The sequence below is a fragment of the Antechinus flavipes genome, chromosome 3 (assembly GCF_016432865.1).
Source record: "Antechinus flavipes isolate AdamAnt ecotype Samford, QLD, Australia chromosome 3, AdamAnt_v2, whole genome shotgun sequence".
NCBI lineage: Eukaryota > Metazoa > Chordata > Mammalia > Dasyuromorphia > Dasyuridae > Antechinus > Antechinus flavipes.
In genome coordinates this window covers 76408634-76432004 of record NC_067400.1, presented here as the reverse complement: position 1 = coordinate 76432004, position 23371 = coordinate 76408634, and the positions used below count along the sequence as shown (strand labels likewise).

Below are 23371 nucleotides of genomic sequence, written 5' to 3'. Positions count from 1 at the left end.
CTAGATAATTCAATTTAATTCAACAAATATTTACTCTGTAAGGCACTATTTTAGGTCCTGGGGGTACAAAGAAAAAAAGACATAGTTTCTGAAAAAGTGTTTACTATTTTGGTAAATCAAAATCAAGTAGAGGACAGCATTATGTTTACAGTAAATTAATACTTGCTGAAAGGAAAGTCACTATCCTTGCTATGCTATAATCACAATGCTTCAGAACTATTGGATGCAGTCAAAAGTCTGTTAAATAATTATGTAAATAACCAATGTTAAATGATACAATCATACTATCATATTTATAGCTACAACATGACTCCAAGAACAGATCTTATATTAAGAACTCCTGAACTGCCTCTGCAATGGATATCTAAGCAGGCATTCTTTAATAAATCATTTTGAGTATGATAACATTTTGTATATGACAACAATGCTTCAACAAATTATGTGTGGTCATTCAAACACTGTGCAAACATAAAATGTTATTTTATATAAATCCTACTGTGTCTGGCTTAAGGGCAGAAATAATTAACAATCAACCAAAAATCCAAACTAAATAATTGGAAGATAGAGTTTACAGTTGACTATTTTTCCTTCAAAAATAAAAAAAAGCCATTGCATATCTGAGGATGGGGAGATGGCAAAGAAACTAGAATGCTGGGTACAGAATTAGGAAGGCTTGTCTTCCTGAGGTCAGTCTGATCTCAGACAAGTTACTTAATCCTATTTGCCTCAGTTTCTTCAACTGTAAAATGATGTGGAGAAGGAAATAGCAAACAATGCCTTTCCCTTTGCCAAGAAAAGCCCAAAAGGGGTATGATGAATTGGACACGACTGAAATGAGTCGACAATGACAATGATACATGTATCTAAACATAAAGATGTTTAACTCAAAATAAATACTGATATGTTTAGAAAGATGAATATGATATTCTTCTTTTAAAATAACAAAGTAATTTAAATTCTAAGATATGCAGTTGCAGTATTAATAAGCAGAACTGTTGAATAAATGTTACTTATTTAACAAATGATAATGGTATAAAGGGTCACACTGGTCTTGAAGGACATATTAACATCAACTATGTCAGCAAACACGCTGAAACACTCTGACATAGCCATCAATGGCTTACTGGGCCAATTCACAAGCCAAATTTAAGGTCCGAGACAAACTAAAAACCTCAATGAGCTGGCACTGTATGAAACTGTCCAGAGTAGCTCCTTCCCCAATAATAGGTTAACACCAGCATGAACATAGTTCAGATCAATCCTAGTCTAAGTACAGAAGAAACCTGTTCTGCTGTGATTTACTGCTACATGCAGGTGGAGAGAGTCTGGATCAGATAGTGTTTGTTCTCCGTAAACACAATAACTACACACAGCAGAAGCCTGCTAGAACCCAGCCAGCTTAATGATAAATTAACCACAACAACTGTACAGCACGTTAGAATTTACAAAGTGAATTCAAAACAACCGCCTAAGTCAGAAAGTCCTAGAGAAGTCACTTTTAGAGACAGTGAATCTGAGGCTATTCTGAGAGGATGAGTGACCTGCCACAGGTTACACACAGTCAGGAAACATCACCGTGGGCCTTGGTGCCAGTCCCGACAGCAAAAGAAGTTTATGTTTTCCCTTCTTTGCTTCTCGAAGAAAATAGCATGAAAAGAGAGAGGAGAATGAACAAATGCAAGAAAAAAAAAGGTAAGACAGAAAAGGTACTTATAAAGATGAGACAATTTCTCCTTTTGCAGCTTCGAGGTTCCTGCACCTCATTACAATATGCACTGAGTGGCTGTCTCCCAAGAAAAGCCACAGAAAGGAAATATCATTAAAAAAAGCTTATAACTTTGGGTGAGCTCTCCCTTCCCTTAAGCCTGACAGAGCAGAGGCTGTTGTTCTCTATTGTTGAACAGGATGTAACAAGACTGCCAAGCACAGCCCACAAACCTGCTAATTAGGTGCACTGATTGTGTTTGTTTTGGAACCATTTACTAACAAAGGAATGTGTCATGCTGATTAGTGAGAGAAGGGTATGTAATGTATGTGTATTCAAGCCCAGATGAGGGCATAATCCAGGTATTCACTCTGTTTGCCCAAGGATTGACAAAAATGAAGGCTGTGCAAACAAGGGGACCAAAGGAAAATAGGCCAGCTTTTAAGCAGGGTCTCTTGTGCTTCCTCCCTCCAACCCCCTTTTTTTTCTAAAAATTACTTGCCTGAACCTGGACTGATCCTTCAAAACACAACTGCAGAAAGCAGCTTGTCCTAAAACATTAAGGCTCTTTCATAAAGTTTATGGCACGTTGAACGTTTAATAGTTTCAGAAATATCCCATCAAATAATGACAATCTCACGCCAAACCATCTGGGTGCCTTTCTTCACTCCTTGCCTGTCTCTTGCCACTAGTTAGCAACTCCCTAGGTGAAATGGAGCAGTCAGAGGGTAACATGCTGGGCGGCTGGAGGCTGGGCCCAGCGCTGCAGGAACAGAAACAGAGGGAGGCGCCTCTGACTTTATCGGCATAGACAATGGAGGGAAATCTTTTTGTTCAGGCTGGCACTTTCTCTGCCATGTTATAGTTTTAGCTGTAAGAGAAGGGGAAGCAAATGGTACCTCTTAGACATATGTGAAGAAAGGATGTTCAATACGTTATAAAGCAGTTTCTATTTTGAACCTGATCTCTATATGGTTTTACTACCATTGGCCATTTGCTAGCTCTCCTACGGTACAGAGAACTTAAATAAAGAGAGACAGGCCCAAGCCAAAGAACAAAGTCCATGCCCCGGCAGGCTCATTATCACCAAGGTGATAGGTAGGGTAGGGGAGGTAGGGGAGATTACAGTGTGGTGCAGAATGCCTGGGCAGCCCGATCCCAAGGTCAGACACATTCCAGAAGTCTCCACGTTCTCTGAATTCAGTTGCTATTTCAGGAATTTGGGATGGATGAGAACAATGTGGTTTGATGCTAGATTATGGTGGGCTCTCCCACTTGTAAGCTAGCACCACAGTGAAAACATAGGAAAAGGGAACAACAAAAAAGGGATAAACAGTATAGTAGAAATGGGGGAGTGGGGGAGAATGCAAGCCTCATTTTATAAGACAAGTCCAATCAAACATTTCTGTAACTGGTCTTGGCCACTTTCCCACATATTAAAATGTTGAATTGACATTTGTGAGAGATATCGTTAAAAGATATGTCTTTTATATATATTTTATATTGGTTATATAGTGTTCAATTAGTTAGGCAAATGTATGTTGCTAATGAGGCTGAGATCCTTGGTGCAAACATATGAAGGGTTACTTAGTTCTATTCAGAGAAAAATTCTATTCCATTGCTACCATCTCTATCCCTAACACTGACCTGTGGTTTTTAAACACATTTTAAAAACATTCTGAACTTAACACCAAATAACATTATTTCCACATGTAAGGTAGATCAGAAAAAAAAAATGTACCTAAAACTAAGATTCTCTGTTAAAATATAATTTTCACTGAAATGAAATGACCAAGACTTGAGGTCAAATCTTGCCTTGAACACTTACCCAGGTGTATGACCTTGAGTAATTTACTTAAACTTTTCACTGTTAGTTTCCTCATCTGGGAAGTGGGGGTAGTACCTACCTCACAGGATTATTGTGAGGATCAAATGAGATGATAAAATTCTAGCAATTATTATTCTATACATTTAAAAATGCTTCAATGACCTTTTTTCTCCTTCCCCCCATTTTTTTTCTTATCACTATCCTCTCTCCTCTTCCCATCGTCCCTTTCCTCAATTATTGGAGGAAAAAAAAGAAAGAAAAACAAAGTCCTTGTGACAAACAGATTATCAACCAAAACAAATTCTTTTATTGGACTGCTCATCAGTCTAGGTGAAGGCCATTTTTTACCTGAGATATGTGAACTTAAAAAAAAAATTTTGATGACTATTTCACTTGATTTCTTATGACCTTTATATTTTGCTTTTAAAAACACTTTGAGAAGGGGTTTCTAAATTTCGCCAGACTGCCAGAGGGGAAAAGGGGTTAAAAAGCCTTGTGTTAGGGGTATTAGGCAAAAGTCTACAAATGACCCACAGCAATCCTCACAAGAGGCTCACATCAAGTATTATATTTGTTGCCTCACATGAACCTACAGTGTTCCTTCCACATTTATTATGTACAGCATTCAATTTTCTATATTATTTAAAAAATTTCCCCACTTATAGGAAAGTCTCTTTGGCTTTTTTCAGGACTTCAAAAGATTCATATTCAAAAGCTCATCAGAGGGAACTTTCTTGCTCTCCCCACTGATATTGACTATAGCCCCTCTTTAAAAAAAAAAAATTCAATTACATTTATTTTTTGTTACATTTCAAGTTTTGAACTGTCTCCGTTCCTCCCTACCCCACACTAGAGGGAGCCACCATTTAATACAGATATATGTGTGTGTATATGTACTTATGTGTACATATACATATATAATGTATATAAATGAAATATAGACAGATATGCACATATGTGTGTATTCATCTATATCTGCATATATAAAAAAAACATACTATGCTTACTTCTATTTATCAGTTCTTTCTTTGAAAGTAGAAAACATCTTCCTTCATAGGTCCTTAGTAGTGCATTTGAATATTTATAACACTCAGAATAGCTTAGTTGATCAGTTATTCTTTGAACAATATTATTGTTACATACACAACATTCTCTTGTTTTTGCTTTTCACAAAGCCCCTCTTTCTTAGGAGATAACCTGCTGCTTTTTTCTCTCACCCCAACATGTCACTTAGTGGCAAACTTTCTGGTGACATGTTTATTTAAATTTCTTAAAATCCAGGATTTTCCAGAAACCTTAAAGGACACATACATATTTGGTGCCTCCTTAGAGAGCTTTTGGGAACTGTAATTAATTTTTTAAAAATCCAATTTTTTGGGTGTCCATTATATTAAATAGATTTAGAGTCAGAAAGGACAATAATAGTCATCTAGTCTGATCCCTGAATTTTACAGATAAAACAATGAAGGTCCTGGGAGGTTAAATGACACAGTCACTCAAGAAGAAAGTAGACCATTCAGAAAGATGGATTTCCTCTACAAATCTAATACTCCTTCTATTATGTCCCACATTGGGATAAGATATATACATGTATTCAAAACCTATTGAAGGCATAACTAAGTGCATGCCAGTTATGAAATATATTGTCTTCCATATTTGCAAATACGATTTAAGGAATATAAAAATAAGAAAATTCAAGCACTCAAAATAGAACAGAATGGAAGCAGTTGCAAAGTATATTGTCCAAGTTTTTCTTATGGAGAATTGCTGTTATATTAGATGAAGTGCTATGCATCAGGACTCATGGAATGGCAGGATCATAAAGATGGAAAGCACATCCCTGGTATATACAGAAAGAAATCTTTAGAGGAGAAAAGTAATTTAGAAATTTCAGGATGCAGGCTTGGCAACAAGATGACTTTAAGGATCTCAATTCTGTGTCATCTTGATTTCAATGTGTTTTCTTTTTCTTGAACTAACCAACCTAATTTAACCAACTTTCTCATTAATAATTCTTAAATTGAGTACATCTGTATCTTTAATTAAGTCAAATAAATTCACTTTGATTTCCTTCTGGATTTAAAGTTTTATTATTAAGTCTTAACAGATCTTTATTTTTTTCTCCTAAACTTGCAATGTAGTTTTTGGCCTCTGGAAAGATTCTGTGTTTTAGATTATGTCAAGATAAGGCAATCCTGAGGCTGAGGAACTGACCCATATTTCAAGATTCAAATACTCAATTTTATTTTAAAATCTTGAAATCTTTTATTTTAACTGTTCCCTGTTCATACAAGCAATATACTTGCATTTAATCTTCTTGAGAAAAAAAAACAACATTATTATTAAGAATTCCCAAGATAGAGTTTTTAGTAGTTCCTTCTAAATATGATTTTTAACTATAATTTAAAAAGGAGGGCATGGCTGAAGAGATATCTTGAACATTTATAATTATGAGTGAAAAATTAATGAAATTAACTGATACAGTTATTAACTCCTGAAAAAGAAGCTCATTGGGTACAGGGTACATGACAGGCTTAATAAAAATCTAACCCAACATAATAGGCTACCCATGAGTACAATCTAATGATGTGAAGCACAAAGAAAAGCTTCAAAGTCTGTTAAAAAGTTATTCATCAAATATTTTTTGAAATTTTAGCGCTTTTTTTGGAGGAACATAGTTAAAGAATTTTGATCATACTAGTGAGATCAGTTATGCTGTTTAAAAAGTTTTAAATCTGTTTCCCTGAAATACTGAATTTTAAGTACAAATAGTGGACTGGTGATTCAGTTAATCTGCTCTGTATTTATATAAATTTTAAAAATCAATTCTTCCATCCCTATATCTTACATTTTTATCATTGTACTAAGCTCTCTTATTCAGAGACAAGTTTCAATTCTCTCTTCTTGATGAATATTTTCTTTCTTTTTTTTCTTTTTTTAAACTGGTGCTTTTATTTCCTTAAGTTCTTAAACTACTTCTTTTTTAAAAGCACTCCCAATGTTTGATTGGAAGTTGAACACCAAGGGAACTCCAATAGTTCTTGGAAAGTATTATCAATTCAATTCCAGGAAGAGTTGGCGAGACTCCTTCAGACTCAAACATTCTTAAAGCTTATAGAAATTGGATCTAGAGAGAAGAATCTGAAAAGGGGGAGGGCAAGAGGATATTCAATACCTTATAAAGTCTTTAATGTGGTTTTAAGCTTCCTTTTCTATGAATCAACAGGTTTTGAGCTGATGGCACTCCTTTTGATGATGCTGCATGCAGAGTATTTCTGACCAGAGTTGGCAAGTCAAGCCAGGCCATGGCTAGTTTGGCCATTTCCAGAGGTCACAAGATAGAGGGCCACACATAGTGCTCATAGAGCAACTCTTCAAGTGAAAATACCTGCACCTGGGCTGTGGAGAGTGGGATGCTGGCATAAGATGGGAATGGTTGAACCTATGTAGAAGGCTGTTTACAAAAATTCATCAATTCTGGAAATGGTCAGGATAGCCTTCTGTTAGTCTTTCTATTCTAGTTACATTATACATGCTTTAACTTCTTCTGGTTCTATAATTTACTTCTGTTTTGAGTCAATGCATTGCATTATTGAACTCTAGAGTAAGTTTGGGAATATATACACACACATGCATACACAATGCATTTATCTTATGCTTTGGAGGATGAAAGGAAATATAATAAGGATTATTACTTATTTACTTCAGGAACAATAGTAATAATAGCCTTAGCCTTGTGAACATGGAAGGGGGAAAAAGCTCTCTCTTAGGAATTAGCCTAACGATGGTTAGGCTGCCATAAATGTTACTTTAGTTAGGAAAAAAACAAAGCCAAAGCAATTTGTATTGTGCCCCTCAAACTTTCACTGTTGTATTGTGCTGCATCTATGGGACACTATGGTAAAAAACAAAATAAATCATGTAGCTAGCTATTCAATCAAAACTTTTACTTTTATTCTTTTAAAGCTCATACACTTCTAATCTTGCCTGTATTGAGGTTTATGCTATCTTTTCTATAGTGGACTTGCTCTTGTAATTCACTCGGGTCTAGAAAGATTTTAAGATTGTGTCACCTCGTTCTTCACTACTAAAAATGAATCAAATTATCTTAAAATTATATATTTGGAAATATCACTTAATATTGCTATTTCATTTTGATATCAGGTCTAGAAATCATGGTAAGAAACCCAAATATGAAACAATACCTAATATCCAATAGAATATACATAAGCTAAGGACAGAGATAAAGTATTTCAGCACACCTGGGCTCACTGCAGCTAGAGGAGATTGAAATGTGGATAATTTGAAACTTGAAGACATAACATTTCATTATCATTTTGTAAGACAAAGTATTTTGTACCTGCTTGTTGAAATATCTTCAAAAGGGTAAAGGATCTCTCCATTGTTACAGATTTCACAGATGAAGCCCTTTTGGCTACATAAGCTGCAGCTGTACACATGTGAGGTGGCAAATTTAATGACCTTCCCCAAGAAAGGGGCCAGCTTTCCTTCAATTACCTGGAGAAAAAGAAATGGGATAGTGAGGCAAATCTATTTAAAGTAGGATTCTGCAGGTTCAATAAGACTGGAATCTCTCTTCCTAACACAAACAGGAAGAAATGCTTATTGCCAGATTACCTTTAATTATCATTTCTCAGCAACTCTGACTGAAAAGTCAAAATATGTTAGCATAGAAAGAACTACGGTTTAAGGTAGCAAGTCACAGAAACTTGAAAGAATAGTATACATAAAACCTCACTGGTCTTTTTCTTCATTTCTGCTTTAGCATACAGAAGGTAAGAGCTAATATGTAGAGTTTTACTTTAAATAGAATACAAAGCTATTCAAATAGATATCTTTTATGACATCATGAAACCATATGTACATATCTATAACTTAAAAAGTTAATGTGTAAAATTTTAATAAGATTTTCCTAGGAGGATCTATAGTGGAGTTTTTAAAATAAAAACCTGAGCCTCCCAAGAATAAGGCATATATCCATTTGATTACAATCAAGTTCTTCAACTCTGCATATGGCAAATATAATAAATGTGTTCTACTCTATTTTTTTTCTTTGCTATTATTAATAAAATCTAAAAGTTCTTTCTAGCACCATTTTTACTTTACTAGGACATGGTAATCCTCAGCAAATCAAATAGTTTGCATGGAGAATATGCTTTTACTCACAAAATGGGAAAACTAACATAATTTTAGAGAAAAAATTAGTGGCTTATTCTCTTTCATTTTTATTCACTGAATTTTTTTTTACATCATCTAGATTTCTTTCTTTGCCCCTCTTTCTTTACCCTGTGTTAGAGTGATCAATAAAAACTATTTAATTTGACACTGGGGAAAGCTATAAAATTACAAAAATGCAAAATCATCTATCTGTTTTGCATAAAATAACAAGTGAATCTGAAGCAGCATATAGATAAAATGTGATATTAAAATGTAATTATACTTAAGATACATGGATAAAGAAACTGTACCAAAATAAGAATATCACAACTCTAGCACTACAAAGGATACTACTATTGATACAAATGAAACATTTTAACAAGGATATAAGAAGACTTCAATTAAATTTTAAAAACCCATACAAAATCAACACTGGCACAGGGGAGAAAGTGTCTGGAACATTTTGTCCAATAAAGAACTCTTCCATAATTTCTGTAACTTGATCTTCCTCTCTATCATGTTGGGAAATCACCGATCCTCCGTTATGCCTGGGGTATGCAAAGCCAAGGAGCCACTCTTTTACAGTGAATACTAAACTCATATCTATTATTAAAGCAAGAAAATCTAAACTTAAGTTTGCCTCAGATACATACTACCTATGTGAACGTGGATAAGTAACATTTCTGTTTCCTCTTTTGTAAAATGTAATAATAACACCTACATCTTTCAGGGATGTCATTAACATGTAAAGTGCCAAAAATATTACTGTTATTTTTATGTCATAGGAACCAACATTTCCAGAGATTGTTTTTATTATTTCCTCCTTTATATGACTAAACTTAGATTTACTGAGCACTACATTTTTAAGAAGGATCTTGAAAAACCATGGGACAATACATAAGAGAGGACTAGCATAGTGAGGGGTTTTGAAGCAATAATACTAAAGAAATGATTGAAGGAACTGATGATGTTTACTTTATGAAGAAAAAGTCTAGTGGATAATGGGATAGGTATCAAATATTTGAAGAATAAAAATGAGTTATTCTGTGTTATTCTAGAGAAGGACAGAAAACAAATTTGGGCTTTTTTAAAAACTTAGAACTATATAAAGATAAAATGGATTCTTCAATAAGTAATTAGATTCTTGTCACTGGAATTGTTCCAGTGGAAACTGGATGACCATTAGCACCCAAGTTTGCTCAAGTCGTCCTTTTTTTTCTCTCAGACTGTTCCAATAGCCTCTTTACTGGGCTTCCCATGAACATTCTATGCCCTCTTTAATCTATTCTACTTGATTATATTAATGTTCTTTTATGGACATGGCACTATTCAGTTAAAACATCTTCAGGAATTGCCACTGTCAAGTAGATAAAGTCTAATCTACCCCTAGTGCACAGTCCTCCCTCTACAATCTAACCAATACTGAGCTCACCTTCATATTGTCTACATACTATTCTGTCCCTCATTCTTGTTCCGCCTCTGTTCATCTCTGTGCTTTACTCATTTGTATGCCAGGTCCCTTTTCCTCAAACTCCATTTGTTGAAGTCCCTTTATCCTTAATGGGCTAAGTTAGATGACCTTTCATGAAGTTTTACCTGATCCTTCCTACATTATTTCTTCCATCCTTGGAGAAAGTTCTCTTTCACACTGATTTTCCTCTCCTTTGTATCATAATTCTTGACCCCATTATAGTAATTGACATCAATTTTGTGTAGTATATATATATATCTTTGTTGCCTGTGCTGGTGATTCACAAAAATGGCATTTCCATATGTGAGACAGAATATACAAAAAAAAAAAAAAGGTCCATATGAAAAATCTGAATTTCTACTACTAGTACATATATAATACTTTAAGGTTTGCAAAATGTTTTACAAATATTATCTCATTTTATCCATAATAATCTTGGAAGGTAGGAAGGTCACAACTCTAGTAAATGTATCAATCTGGATTTAAACAGGGTCTTCCTGATTCTACTTCTATCTCTTTGTCCACTATGCCACCTCTCTTAAGCATTAACTCCTTATTGGGTATTTTTATTCTTTGTCATTTCCAAAGGGGGAAAAAGGAATGTATGGATTTTGAGGTAGCTACATCTCAAAATCTTTTCTTTTTAACTTTTGGATTTATGCCTATATTTTAGATAGTTGAAGTTACCTAAAGTCTAAAATTCCACTGAGTGAGCACTACTTCATATATGTACAGAGCTCTTTCAGCTCAAAAAAATTGCTATTTAATGTCTCATTTTTAAATATTGCCTAATTTTTAACTGAAAAAAATTAAACTTTTCTAAATTTTAGTTTCTTTAGCTTGATGAACAAAATGTTCTCTCAATAAAGGGTCACCTTAAAAAAAATAAAATTCCTTAGGTACATATTCTAATGACGTGTGTTGAGCATGAATATGATTGTTTGCTTAGCAAAATGGAATCATGAATGTGAATACTATCACTGCCTGCACTGGGAAGATGATATAAATTTTTTGGCTTCTAGTCTACAAGGCATTTTCAAATGTGACTTTTAAAAAGAATAATGATATACTTTAGAACATGTACATATACATGTATATATACACACAATACATATATTAATATATAACACATTCACACACATTTGTGTGTGTGAATGCTTCTACAAGCTGGGACTATCCTTTCTAGTGTAAGAAGCTGATGTCTGATGACATGAGGAGGAAAAAAAAATATCAACTCAATTGATGTATCATTTTGCTCTCAAGTTACCATAAAATTTACAAAGAATTTTGTAAAACAATAAATCCAATTGGTCTCCTATATGCCAGGTTCTGTGCTAGACACTGGGACCCGAAGACAAAAGCAATCCTTGCCATCAAGAAGTTTACATCTTTTGGGGGAAAAAACATCACAGAATTTTTGAGAGTTGGATGAGACTAATTCAACTAATTTAACCTACAGAGGAAAAGAGTTTCTACTACAACGTGCTTCACAAGTGGTTCTCTCTCTAGTTTTGACCTGAAGAGCTTTAAGGAGCAGAGGAAATCCACCACTTTGGGGTCAGTCCATTCTACTTTGAGATAACTCTAATTGTAAGGACATTTTTTCTAAAATTAAGCCCAAACTTGCTTCTTTGCAGCTTTTACTCAATTCTTCCCTCTGAGGTCAAACAGAACAAATATAATCCTTCTTCCCCTTAATGGTCCTTAAAAGATAATCCTTCTTCCCCTTAATGGTCCTTAAAAGATTTGAACACCATGGTGGGGAGGTGGGGAGAGGGGTGCGGCTAGATGGTGCCGTAGATGGAGCACATGCTCTGAAGTCAGGAGGACCTGAGTTCCAATCTGATCTCAGACACTTAACTCTTCCTAGATGCATAATCTTGGCCAAGTCACTTAATCCCAATTGCCTCAGGGAGGAAAAAGATTTGAATACAGCTATCATTTCCATCTTCTCCTCTTCAGACTATCCATCCTCAGCTTCTAGAAATGATCTTTATTTGATAGTCCCAGGGATCTTTATACCCTAGCTGCCCTTCTTTGCATCTAGTCAGGTGTGAGGATCTCAGATTTCTCTAGGAGTGAGTATTTTATGCCTTAGGCAAAAAGGAAGCTACATCCCAGTGACTTAAGTTCTAGTCCCCTGGATCAGTAGTATCAAATAGAAACATGGGGGATGGGATACTAAACTATACAAAACCATTCCTGTGGGCCATATATTGACTTGCATATTAACATTATCTGTTTGGTTATATTTAGCAAAATAAAAATGTTTTCCATTTACATTTGTGTTATGTTGTAGATCAGTGAAATCTCAGGACACCACCTCCTCCTTTTAGAGAAAAAAATTGGCCCAGACTATGTGGTAGAGACCAGAAGAGATGCTACTCCTACAACAACCTGGATATTAGTTATTGTTTCATATTTGGATTTATTACCATGATTTCTAGACCTGATATCAAAATGAAATAGCAATATTAAGTAATAGTTGCCTCCCAAAATATTTTTAAGATAATTGGATTCATTTTTAGTAGTGAAGAATGAGGTGACACAATCGTACAACCTTTCTAGACCAAATGAATTACAGGAGCAAGTCTACCTTAGAAAAGATAGCATAAACTATCGATGGAAGAAACGCGAGGGTCTTATATGAATTAGGGAGTTAGAGTATGTTGGGGGAAGCTCTAATGAATACAATTTTGGACATAGTAACAATGGAACGTCAACATTTACTTGGAAATGTCCAAAAGACAGTTGGTGATGTGGGATGAGTTCAGTAGGAAACTCAAGGCCAGCTACATAGACCATGATCATTATATCAAAGCTAAAGCAGAGTCATGAGTCATAGAAAGGAGAATTGAGTGTGGATCCATCCTTAGCCTTTTGTCTTAGGAAATTTATTTTCCCTCTCTGGTCTTCAAGTTCTTGATTTGTAAAATGAAAGGGGCAGGTAAGATGACTGCTAAGATTTCTTTCAGCTCTTATATTCTATAATTCTAAGAATAGGAATGGTAAACTTAGAGCCCATAAGACCCTAATTGGTTTAGGATCTTAAACCAAATAGACATTTTCTGGGATTCAGCCTTATTTACAGCCCACAAAAACATAAGGAAACAAAATCTACCGGGTAAAAAATGTTATATTAATTACATAACATCTGTTGAAACATCAAATTTTTCCTCTAACATTTGGATGGGCTTAGTTGAAATGAATGCAAAATATGTAAATTATTTTCCCTTATATTGGAACATAAGCAGTGTTTGAAAAACACCAGGTTGAACAAGATGATCTCTAAGATCTCTTAGCTTGGACATTCTATGATCCCATGATTTCTGGAAAAGCCAAAATATCTAGATGAAAAACAAAACAAATGTGAAAACTTAATTTAGACTAGCCTTCTAACCAACAGTTGAAAGATATGTGATTTTTCTTTTACCTGCATTTAAATTAATTTCAGGTCAATATAACTTTAAATTAACTTACATTTTTAGACATCTATACAGAGTGAACAAAACCAGCTAATTATCTGGACATGACATGAGATGTTAGAATAGACTGTGCTTTAGAGGTTGCCATGTTCACTGTATCTCTAACTTAATCCTTCTGTTGTGTCCCCCCCCCACCAATGAATACATATGTGGGAAAAACCCTAACAGATTAATTAGTGTAAAACATACATAGTTCTTTTTCCTTCTCCACTCTTTTCACTCAATCTCTTTCACCTCCTCTAAATACCAATTTGTACTGTCTTTTTGAGAGAAAGCAGCTGTCCAGATTGGGGAAAACAATTTGTTTCTGTTTTCCATTAAACTTAATTTTTATATTATTGTGCAGTACTTGCTGATTTTCTCATATGTACATATATTACTATTTCAGAGATAGGTAATACATGGATCTTGTCTTCAAAGAAATATGCTCATTTCTAATGTGAATTACATATCATTTTCATAACATTTCAGAAAAAGACAAAATGCAATATCAAAATGATATTGTTCCCGTTGATTTTGTTACTTTTAACATTTGTAGTTTCTAAGTAAATTCAATTGCATGTGCCATTTCTGTTATTCCTAGGCCTGCAGGGAATGCTAAACACAATTTTTCATGATTATTTGATTTGCAGGACTCTTTGCTCATAAGAGCATCTAGTATGCTTGCAGTTCTTAAGACTTGCCTTGTTTATCTTTCAGTTGAGGGGCACACACTCACATTCAGTTTTTTGTTTTGTTTTGTTTTGTTTTTGTTCTGGTCAAAAATGGTCAGCAATGGAATTTGAGGCTGATGGCTTTCTTGAAGCCTAAGAAAATAAACCATATTTGATTTGCTTTCTTGCAGACCAATCAAAAATTACAATTAAGTTAAAAAAGAACCTAGTGCTGGCTCCTCCAAACCACTGAGCCAAGCTCAGCTGCTTATTACTCGTGTGTGGCACCAGGAAATTGCAGTGTCATGTTCAAGACCCAAAGCCAAGCAAGATGTGTGGGACTGGAAAAAGGGTACACACTCCACTCCATTTCTGTCTGCTACCTTCACTCCCTTGGCACACTCACAACATCTAAAGCCACGGGGGCTGGGAGTGGGAGCAGCATTACTAAATTGGAAAAGAAGAAAGAAAGGAAGAAAGAAAAAAGCCTCTTTATCACCCATTTCTTTATATACAGACTCATTACTCTCCTCGATTCTGCCATAGAGCTTCCATTTCAATACAAGGCATTCCTCAGTCTATTATTCTCCATCTAGATTCTGGACAACTGTTGGTAACACTTTGATGAAGAGGGTTCCTGCACTTGACAAATGGCCCCTCCTTAAAAGTCTTGCTAAAAGACATGATGAAAGTTTAACAAAGCCATCTGCCACTCATTAGTAACAAGCTAACTTGATGGTATAAGAAGAAACAATATTGTCAGACTGTAAAATAATTTTAAATATAATCTCCTTTGCAATTCCCACAGTATCTCTAGTCTAAGGGTCAAGAAAGACTTTCTTCATAATTATGGATGAAGCATTTACAGAAGTTATTCTGGAACAGACATTTCTGTATCCTTAGGCAAAGCAAGTTGGTTAAAATAAAAGTTAGGAAAAACTATCGAGCTCTTTTCAAGTTTCAAAAATCTACAACTAAATGAAAACATTCTACTGAATCCTTGCTCAGTTTTAAATATCACCCCATGTAGAGCCATATGTTTTAAAATAAAAACTGAAGGCAGTAAGTATGGAACATTTACAGCTACTCAGTTACTAAAACATTATTAAACTCCAGTTAAATGTAATTAACTTTTGAGCTTCTTATCATTACTCATTACTGAGATGTTTGTATAAAAACAGAAAGCTGTCTCCTTTCTAATTAGTCTGTTTCCAAATTCATTATGTAAGACTACAATTTACTTATTTGCTTGGCAAATCAATTACTTCAGTGAGAGTAGATTATGATGTCACTAATTAGCCCTAATCTGATCCACTCAAAGAGCTGAAAATTTCCTTCCATTTACACAATAAAAACCCGATGAAGATTAAACTAGGTGGCTTTACTTCCTTTGCCAAATAATGAATTGTATGGAGTTGTGAAACTGAAGGGCTTAAGCAATGACAGAAAAAAAATTCAACTTCACTTTTCTTAATTATCCTAAAATAAACCCAAAGGGAATACTTAGCTTAAAATTCTTCACAAAGGAAACTGCAAACATTGTTTTTGGGCAGATAGCCCTTGGTCAAATGTGTGTATATGTTTGCCCATAAGAACAGTCTACTTAAAGGTCCCAGTTTGGTTTCTAAAGAACTTTTTTATAGCTTTCAAGACACAACCATGAAAATAGTGGGCCTGAGAAACTTCCTGCCAAACCAGATATAAGACCTATTCCAATCCAAGACCATTTCTATGAGCAAAAAGTGGGGGGAAAGGGAGCAGAGGAGGGGAGTCTGGGTGAGAGGCACTCAACTGGCACTGGCAGCATCTTATGGACAGTGTTGGACGTGGAGGCAGGAAGATCGGTTTCAAACCCCAATGCAGCTACTTAGTAGTTTTGGAGTAGGACAATATATCTCTTTCACTTTCTCATTTATTACTTGAGAATGCAAGTGGGTATTTGTAGTACCTACCTTTTGGGGCTTTATTTAGGCCAAAAGGAAATAATGTAGGTAAAGTACCTGGATAAATGTCAGTTATTATTTTTGTCATCCCAGGATCTAAGGACCCCAGATAGTAAAACCACAGACTTTTTAAAGTTGGAGGAGGTCCTTAGAACATATCTAATCTAATCCCATCCTTTTGCAGACAAGGAAATTGAAATCTAGAGATAAAGTGACAAACCCAAGGACACACAAGTAGTAATTAACACATCCAAAATTTCAAACTCTGCTCTTCTGAGGGCAGTAAATCCAATTCTCCTTCCATTATTGCTTTTACTTCATCGATGCTCTTCAAAGCCAATTCAATGGGGTCTGAATCACACTTGGAATTCTGGTGTGCTTAGGGCCCATTGATTCCTATAAGATTCCTATGACCAACAGAGTTTCCTTTTAGAATAAGGATGGTTAGGGCCCAAATGAATCTGTATTGATTATGTAGCACTAATCCTGTACATAAAGCTCTCTATGGGCTGCATATTGATTTATTTTTAAAATGCAGTATTATCTATTATTTTGTTAAATATTTCTTCATTACAATTTAATCTAGCACAGGGGACCCATGCAAAACTAATGTTGTTTGAAAGTCAAGCAAGCTAGTTTATTCACTTCTCAGACTGTCAAAAATTAGGTGAGATCTCCATCCCTATGCAAATTTGCAATGGACATATTTTCCAAGCTCAAACTTGAAACTCAGTTCCAGCAGAGTTTTTCAGATCTTAATGCAAATGAAGAAATTTTCATATTTCAAAATCTAGTTATGCAATTGAAAAGCTTCTACCTAACCTTCAATGGGAAGTGATTAACCTACAATTCAGTGACATGGTAAGGGACAAATATCAAGAGAAAAATCTAATTGGAATTCCATAAATGTTTTCCAAGTGATGAATATGCTCAATTAAAATCATATGCTTGTGAACTGATATCAGTATTTGGCAGTATCCATTTGCATGAAAAGACATTATTTATTTAAAATACACATTGCTTTATTAATAACATGTTGGGAAAAAGACATTTTTAAGGATAAAATGTGTAAAATTTCATTAGAGAATGGCATTAACAGGTGAACATTTGCAATCAATTTTGCTGATAAAGAACACTAACTTTGAAGCCTAAGCAAGATGTTATCCGCTGAAATGGATTCCATTTTTCTCTTGGTACACCCTGAATTACAAAAAATTACACTTTATTAATATCATTATTATTGTTCTTAGAAATTTATTTTCTCTCATATAAATATAACCTTATTTTTGCCTTTTGGCCCTCAAAGCCTAAAACTATCAAAAGTTTGCTGACTCCTAATGTAAAATATGCCCATTCACAACTAGATTAGGGTAGTTGTTTTTCTCCCAGATACTGATAAGTTGGAAAAGGTTCTTGGAGGATTCTACTTGCAGAGCAACTGTACCTATAGTTAGATTGTCCCCAGCACACTGTCCCTTTTCATGACTATCATTTGTACCACTACTGTTCCTCTCAAATGATTTTGCCCCTCTTGAAAAAATTCCTAGTATATAGGGAGAGCAACAGCACATTTGGGTGAGATAAGCAAAGATAAGTAAAAAGTAAAGGGAAGAAATATGAATCTGAGAGGAGGGATGGTTGAAAAAATAGACTGCCAGGAAGGAAAGAAAACGAAATATTTGGGAGACCTCGATTCTAGCCCTAGCTTTACCACTACCAGTTGGGCGACATCTGGCTAGTCATTTACTCTCTTTGGGCCTCAGTTTCCTCATCTCCCAAATTTTTAAGAATTGTTTGCCATTAAAATTCTATGAAAAGATGGGGACCAGGTTATTTTTAACTTCTGAATCCAATTCTTCCTGTGCAACAAGAAAACTGTTCAATTCTGCACATATATATTGTATTTAGGATATACTACTATAATATATTTAACATGTATAAGACTGCTTGCCATCTGGGGGAGGGGGTGGAGGGAGGGAAGGGAAAAATTGGAACAGAAGTGAATGAAAGGGATAATGTTGTAAAAAATTACCCATGCATATGTACTGTCAATACAGTACATTTAGTACAATAAAGAAATTATTTAGAGAAAAAAAAGAAAGAAAAGATGGGGACAAGAAGTTTAATCCTTTAATAAAATGCTTAATGATTAAATAAAATTTGAAAAAAGCTTTACTAAAAAGAATATTCAGAAACTGAAGAAAAAAGGTATGAATAGTCAAAAGATGGACTTAGACACATGAGAAGTAGAGAAAAAGGCATATGTGAATGGTCAGTTTTAACTATAAGTCAAATACTGTCACTCAGTTCCCCCTTCCTTGTTTGCAAGATGTCATTCAAAGTAGTAGTTAATACTTTCCAGGAACTATTCTTCCTGCTTAGGTGAAACCAGATAGGGCTTTCCTGGAGACCTTTGCAAATCCCTTCACTTCATCAATTCACTTAATTAGTTTATGTTTGCATAGTATTTTAAAGATGAAAAGCACAATATAACTTCTCAGCATTATTATTACTTAACAGTTCTGGTGAGCCTAGATTAAAAAGTGAGTGATTAAAAGGAAATGAAGAGAGTTCTCAGCTAAATTCTGATTTACAAATCAGACTTCCCCATGATAATTTTATAAAGAGGAAAAATCCCCTGGACAAAAACTGTACTAGTAGTTTTTACAAGTTCTCAGGTCATACTGCAAAGTTGTTGGTGACTTTTCCTCTCTGCTTTGGGGTGTGAATGTCTAACCACCAATAGTTATGACTTTCTATGCCCTAGTTCTCAAGAACATCATCTGTGGCATTTACAAAGACCCCACAGTTCAATTAGTTAAGGTTTTAGAAGTATATGTATCAGATTCAAATGGTATATAGGTAATGTTTTTTAAAAAGGCTCTTTGAAAGAAAAGTAGAAGGAAGTACTTATTTACCAGTTTCCCCATCGGAGGTAAGATGATGTAGATGAAAGAGTGCGGGGCTTGACATTAAAGAAATCTGGGTTGGAATCCTGGCTCTAACCCTTACTAGTCACATAATTTTGGGCAAGTCACTACTGCCTTCAGTCTCAGTTTCCTTTTTTTTATAAATTGTGGAGAGCAATACTTGTTCATTTCTTCTTCAATGGGTCTTGTGGGGAAATTGCTTAATAATTTTGACAATATAGAAATGTCAATTGTTATCATTATTTTAAGTAATTAAGAAAGTTGTTTTCCAAAGTTATCAGAAAGAGTTTATCTGGTGATGAAGGTTTCTCTTTGTATTTGAATATCTGCATGTATCTATGGGGACCTAACAACCTATCAAAAATGTTCCCTTTTGTGTTTTTAGGTGCAGGTCTTAAAAGGCAACAGGGTCTCTCTCTTCAAAGAGAATGATTTATAAGATGTGTCATTAAGGAGTCAATAATAATGCCTAATATAAGGTAATTGAAGGTCAGTTTTTGTTTGCATAATTACCTCTGAATTGCCACATTTGATCTTATCTCCTTAAATTTGTATCTAGTAGTCAGCAAGCCAGTTATCAGCCCGAGTGCATATTTTATTTTCCAAGGAAATGGCTTAAAATTTTAAAATGTCATCCTTCAACTAAGATCAATATATACTCTTTTATCAGGATTCTATCCTATTCTTATCAGTAATAGAACTTCAATTCTTAGCTTTCATACCATGAGGATATTCGTATATCTGACATTAGTTATTTGGTTAATATTAGAGCAGTTCAACATCTGTGTCCACATAATTAATTAAAGATGAAATATAAGAATGGCACCAATACTCAGTTCATATATCCCTACATACTCAGGAAGTCACAGAAAGAGGTGCAATCATCCCAGGAAGGCATACCAGTAGAAATCTGTCTCATACATCCAATTTGGGGACTAAGCCAAGAAAAAGTTGCTGAATAAATGGACCTGCAATAACTAAAGGTCCAGACTGTAAAAACAAGATGAATTTGGTGATAAAGTCAGGGTCAAAAAGAAGACTTAAAACATACTTAAGAATGGGGCTGGGCAGTAAAGTAGGTGGTTCAGTAAAGAATTGGCCTTTGGATCAGGAAAATATGAGTTCAAATCTGATCTCAGATACTAGCTATGTGATCTTGGGCAAGCCACTTAATCATCTTTTCCTTAGTTTTCTCATCTATGAAATGGGTTGGAGAAGGAAATGGCACATTCCTCCAGGATCTTTTCCAAAAAAACTTCAAACAGGGTCACAAACTGTTGGACATGACTGAAACAACCCAATAGCAACAAGAAAGATTACTGACAGATATTCAGCTTTTGGAGAATGTGATAAATTATAGTTCTATCCATGATAAAAGTCTGGCCTCGCCAGCCCAGCAGTGACTCAGGACATGATGCATGTTGGTGGGGAAATTTGAACTATTTCCTCTGCCAAGGCTGAAAGATAATTCATTCTGCTGTTGACAGGACAAACACTCTTAACTTTTACATTTTAAAACATGTTCTCAGGCCCTGTTATAGTATTTAGAAAATGCTATTCATGAAACCAGAGAGACAGCACATCAGGCTGGAGAGTCAGGAAGCCTTGTAGCTGTTTTACTTATTTACTCATTTAACCTTCTTTATCAATGGGACATTAACACTGTGCTCTCCTACCTCCCAGATTTGTGGGGAGCAGTGAAGCCATGGGCTGGACACAAACTCATGGGATAACACTTGTAATATCTACCTTACAAGGTTACTGTTAAGCTCAAATAACAATGTATGTCCAAGATTTTACAAGCTCTAAAGAGTTACATAAATTGTAGCTACTGCTATTGTGAAAACAGGTAGCCATATTAGAAAGTAATGTTGGAAAGTTAGTTCTAAAAATGAAATTTTAAAAAAAGATCTCAAAATAAATGAGTTATTAAGAGATAATTATCTAATTATTATGCAGTTAACTTTCTTTTCTTTTTAAATTTCTTCTCTCAGCTGCAAACATCTATCTTTTCTTCTTACTGGAAACAGTCTCTGATGAATGAGTAAATCAACTGCTGAAAGGATTAATGGGATGGAATTATTATTGGAATGGAACAACTGTTGCCCCCAACTCAATAGTTTAGACTGATCCACGCACATCACTCCTGTATACAGTGTTTAGAGTTGGAATGTATGTTGAAGAGGTAAAAATTCCTGATATAGGCTCTGGAGAGAAAAATTCAAGCTGTAACACTGGTCAAACCACACAACACATGCACATTACTGAGAATTATTTAACTTAATGGTCTGATGACAATGAATGGGGGGAGGCAATGAGGGGGAAGAAGGAGAAGTTCCTACTTGTTAGGAAGCCCACAACACAGAAAGAGCTCTAGGAGCTGGGTGATTTATGAAGCTCTGGACAAATGTAATTCCTAAGGGATGGGCCAGCTTTCTTAACATGAGAAAAGACAAGGGTGAATTCTGTGGGTGGTCAGATTGTCTATGACAGAGAATAGCTGGACTGCTCTTTAAAAAAGCTTGTCACTGTGATGGGTGGCATTCTTGTTGATTCCAGAGAATGAAATGAACCTAAACATCTGTACACTTTGTGTATGTTCAACTCCTTCTGTGTATCCAATTAATGTGTAATTTGTAAATGTTTCACTGCTTGCAAAACACTGTTGACTCTGCAACTGTTCCTGATGTTTCAGGGCATTATTTTTATAATGTATGCTTTGGTAAAAATCCTCATTTGAATTGACTAAATGGACAAAAATCGACATTTTAATTCTCTAGATCCATTTTTGCATGAATTTAAGGCACAAATTTGCAAAAATTTCCCTGTTGAGGAAAATGAGACTATTTAATAAGTAATATATACTAATACACTAAAATACTAACATACTAATATACCAATAAATAACATACAGAATGTAATTATAATAATATTAGAAAACAAATTAGACATAAGAAGCCTGTGGACAATATAAAAGGCAGTGTGGTGTGGTGGAAAGAACGCTCAATTTAAAGAGTAAAGAAACTCTGACTCTGAGTCCCTGCTCTGCCCTAGCCAACTTTGAACCTTAGGGATGGGATGTCATTTAACCTCCATAAAGGAACTCTAGATCTGAAGACACTTCATCTCACAGCTCCCAACATTTTCTTTGCCTTTCCCCTTTGCTTAGAATTTTCTCCCTCCTCGGCTCTGACTAATGACCTCCTTGGCCTCCTTTGAGTCTCAACTAAAATCCTACATAATACAGGAAACCTTCCCTAACGCTTTTTAATTCCAGTGCTTTTTCTCTTTTATTTCCCATTTATCCTGTTTTTCCTGATTGGTTTAACTCCTCTGTACTAATTTTCTTATCTAAAGACATTCTTTCCAGCTTTTACATTCTATTACTTTCTAGATCAGTTAGGCAAAATTATTTTTTAAAGTAAACTTCCCCCTCTTCTTTCTCTGACTTTCATACCAGTCTTTCTATTGTTCATTGTCTTTTTCTTCTCCTGAAAGTATAGGTTCTATTCAACCGAGCTTTGGTTCTTTAAAAGGAAGGGGCCAACTTGATGAGGAGAACATTTTTGGAGGTAGAAGCCTAGAGTGAGCTTTTTCCTTCCTACTATATTTTGCTTGAGGACCAAATGGTTTATTTACTTACTTTTCTTCTAACTTCTTTATTTTCCTTTTCTGCTTGTGCCTTATGTTTGCACATGTCAGCCAATGGTATTATCCAGGAGGACTTAAAGCAACTGTTTTTTAACTTCTGTTTAAGGTCCTAATTTAAATAATCACCATCCGGGAATGTCAGGAAAACTGAGAGTCTAGTTTCAGCCTTTTTGCTTTTTGTTATATAGCTAAATTCATTTTCTACTGGTTTCAACATCAAACAGGACCTATTTAACTAGCTTGGAATAGATGAAATTTAAATAATAATTTTTTTAAGATTTATGACTTCATAGTTGTAGGGAACTCAGCTAGAAATCCCTCTTTACTGAGGCAATTGGCAACTGTTCTACAAATTCTAGTTTTAGAGAGTTGCCTGGGGACAACAGTAGGAAAAATGACATATCCAGGATCTCACAACCAGCATGTCATTATAGGTTAGACATTTGAACTAAGGTCTTCCTGACTTGAGGTTGAGTAATATTTATCATATCATATTGCCTCTATATATGTTGACAAGATCCTTTACA

General features: G+C 34.9%; 1 protein-coding gene across 2 annotated transcripts in view; it reads right to left on the bottom strand.

Annotated features, from left to right (window-relative positions):
- The window catches only part of PLEKHM3 (pleckstrin homology domain containing M3), a 198615-nt gene that overhangs the window by 31806 nt on the left and 143438 nt on the right, over positions 1–23371 (bottom strand). For both annotated transcript variants that reach the window (XM_051983665.1, XM_051983666.1), the window contains one exon: positions 7894–8051. In XM_051983665.1, coding sequence (XP_051839625.1) covers positions 7894–8051 — 158 coding nt within the window. The remainder of the gene's footprint in view (positions 1–7893; positions 8052–23371) is intronic.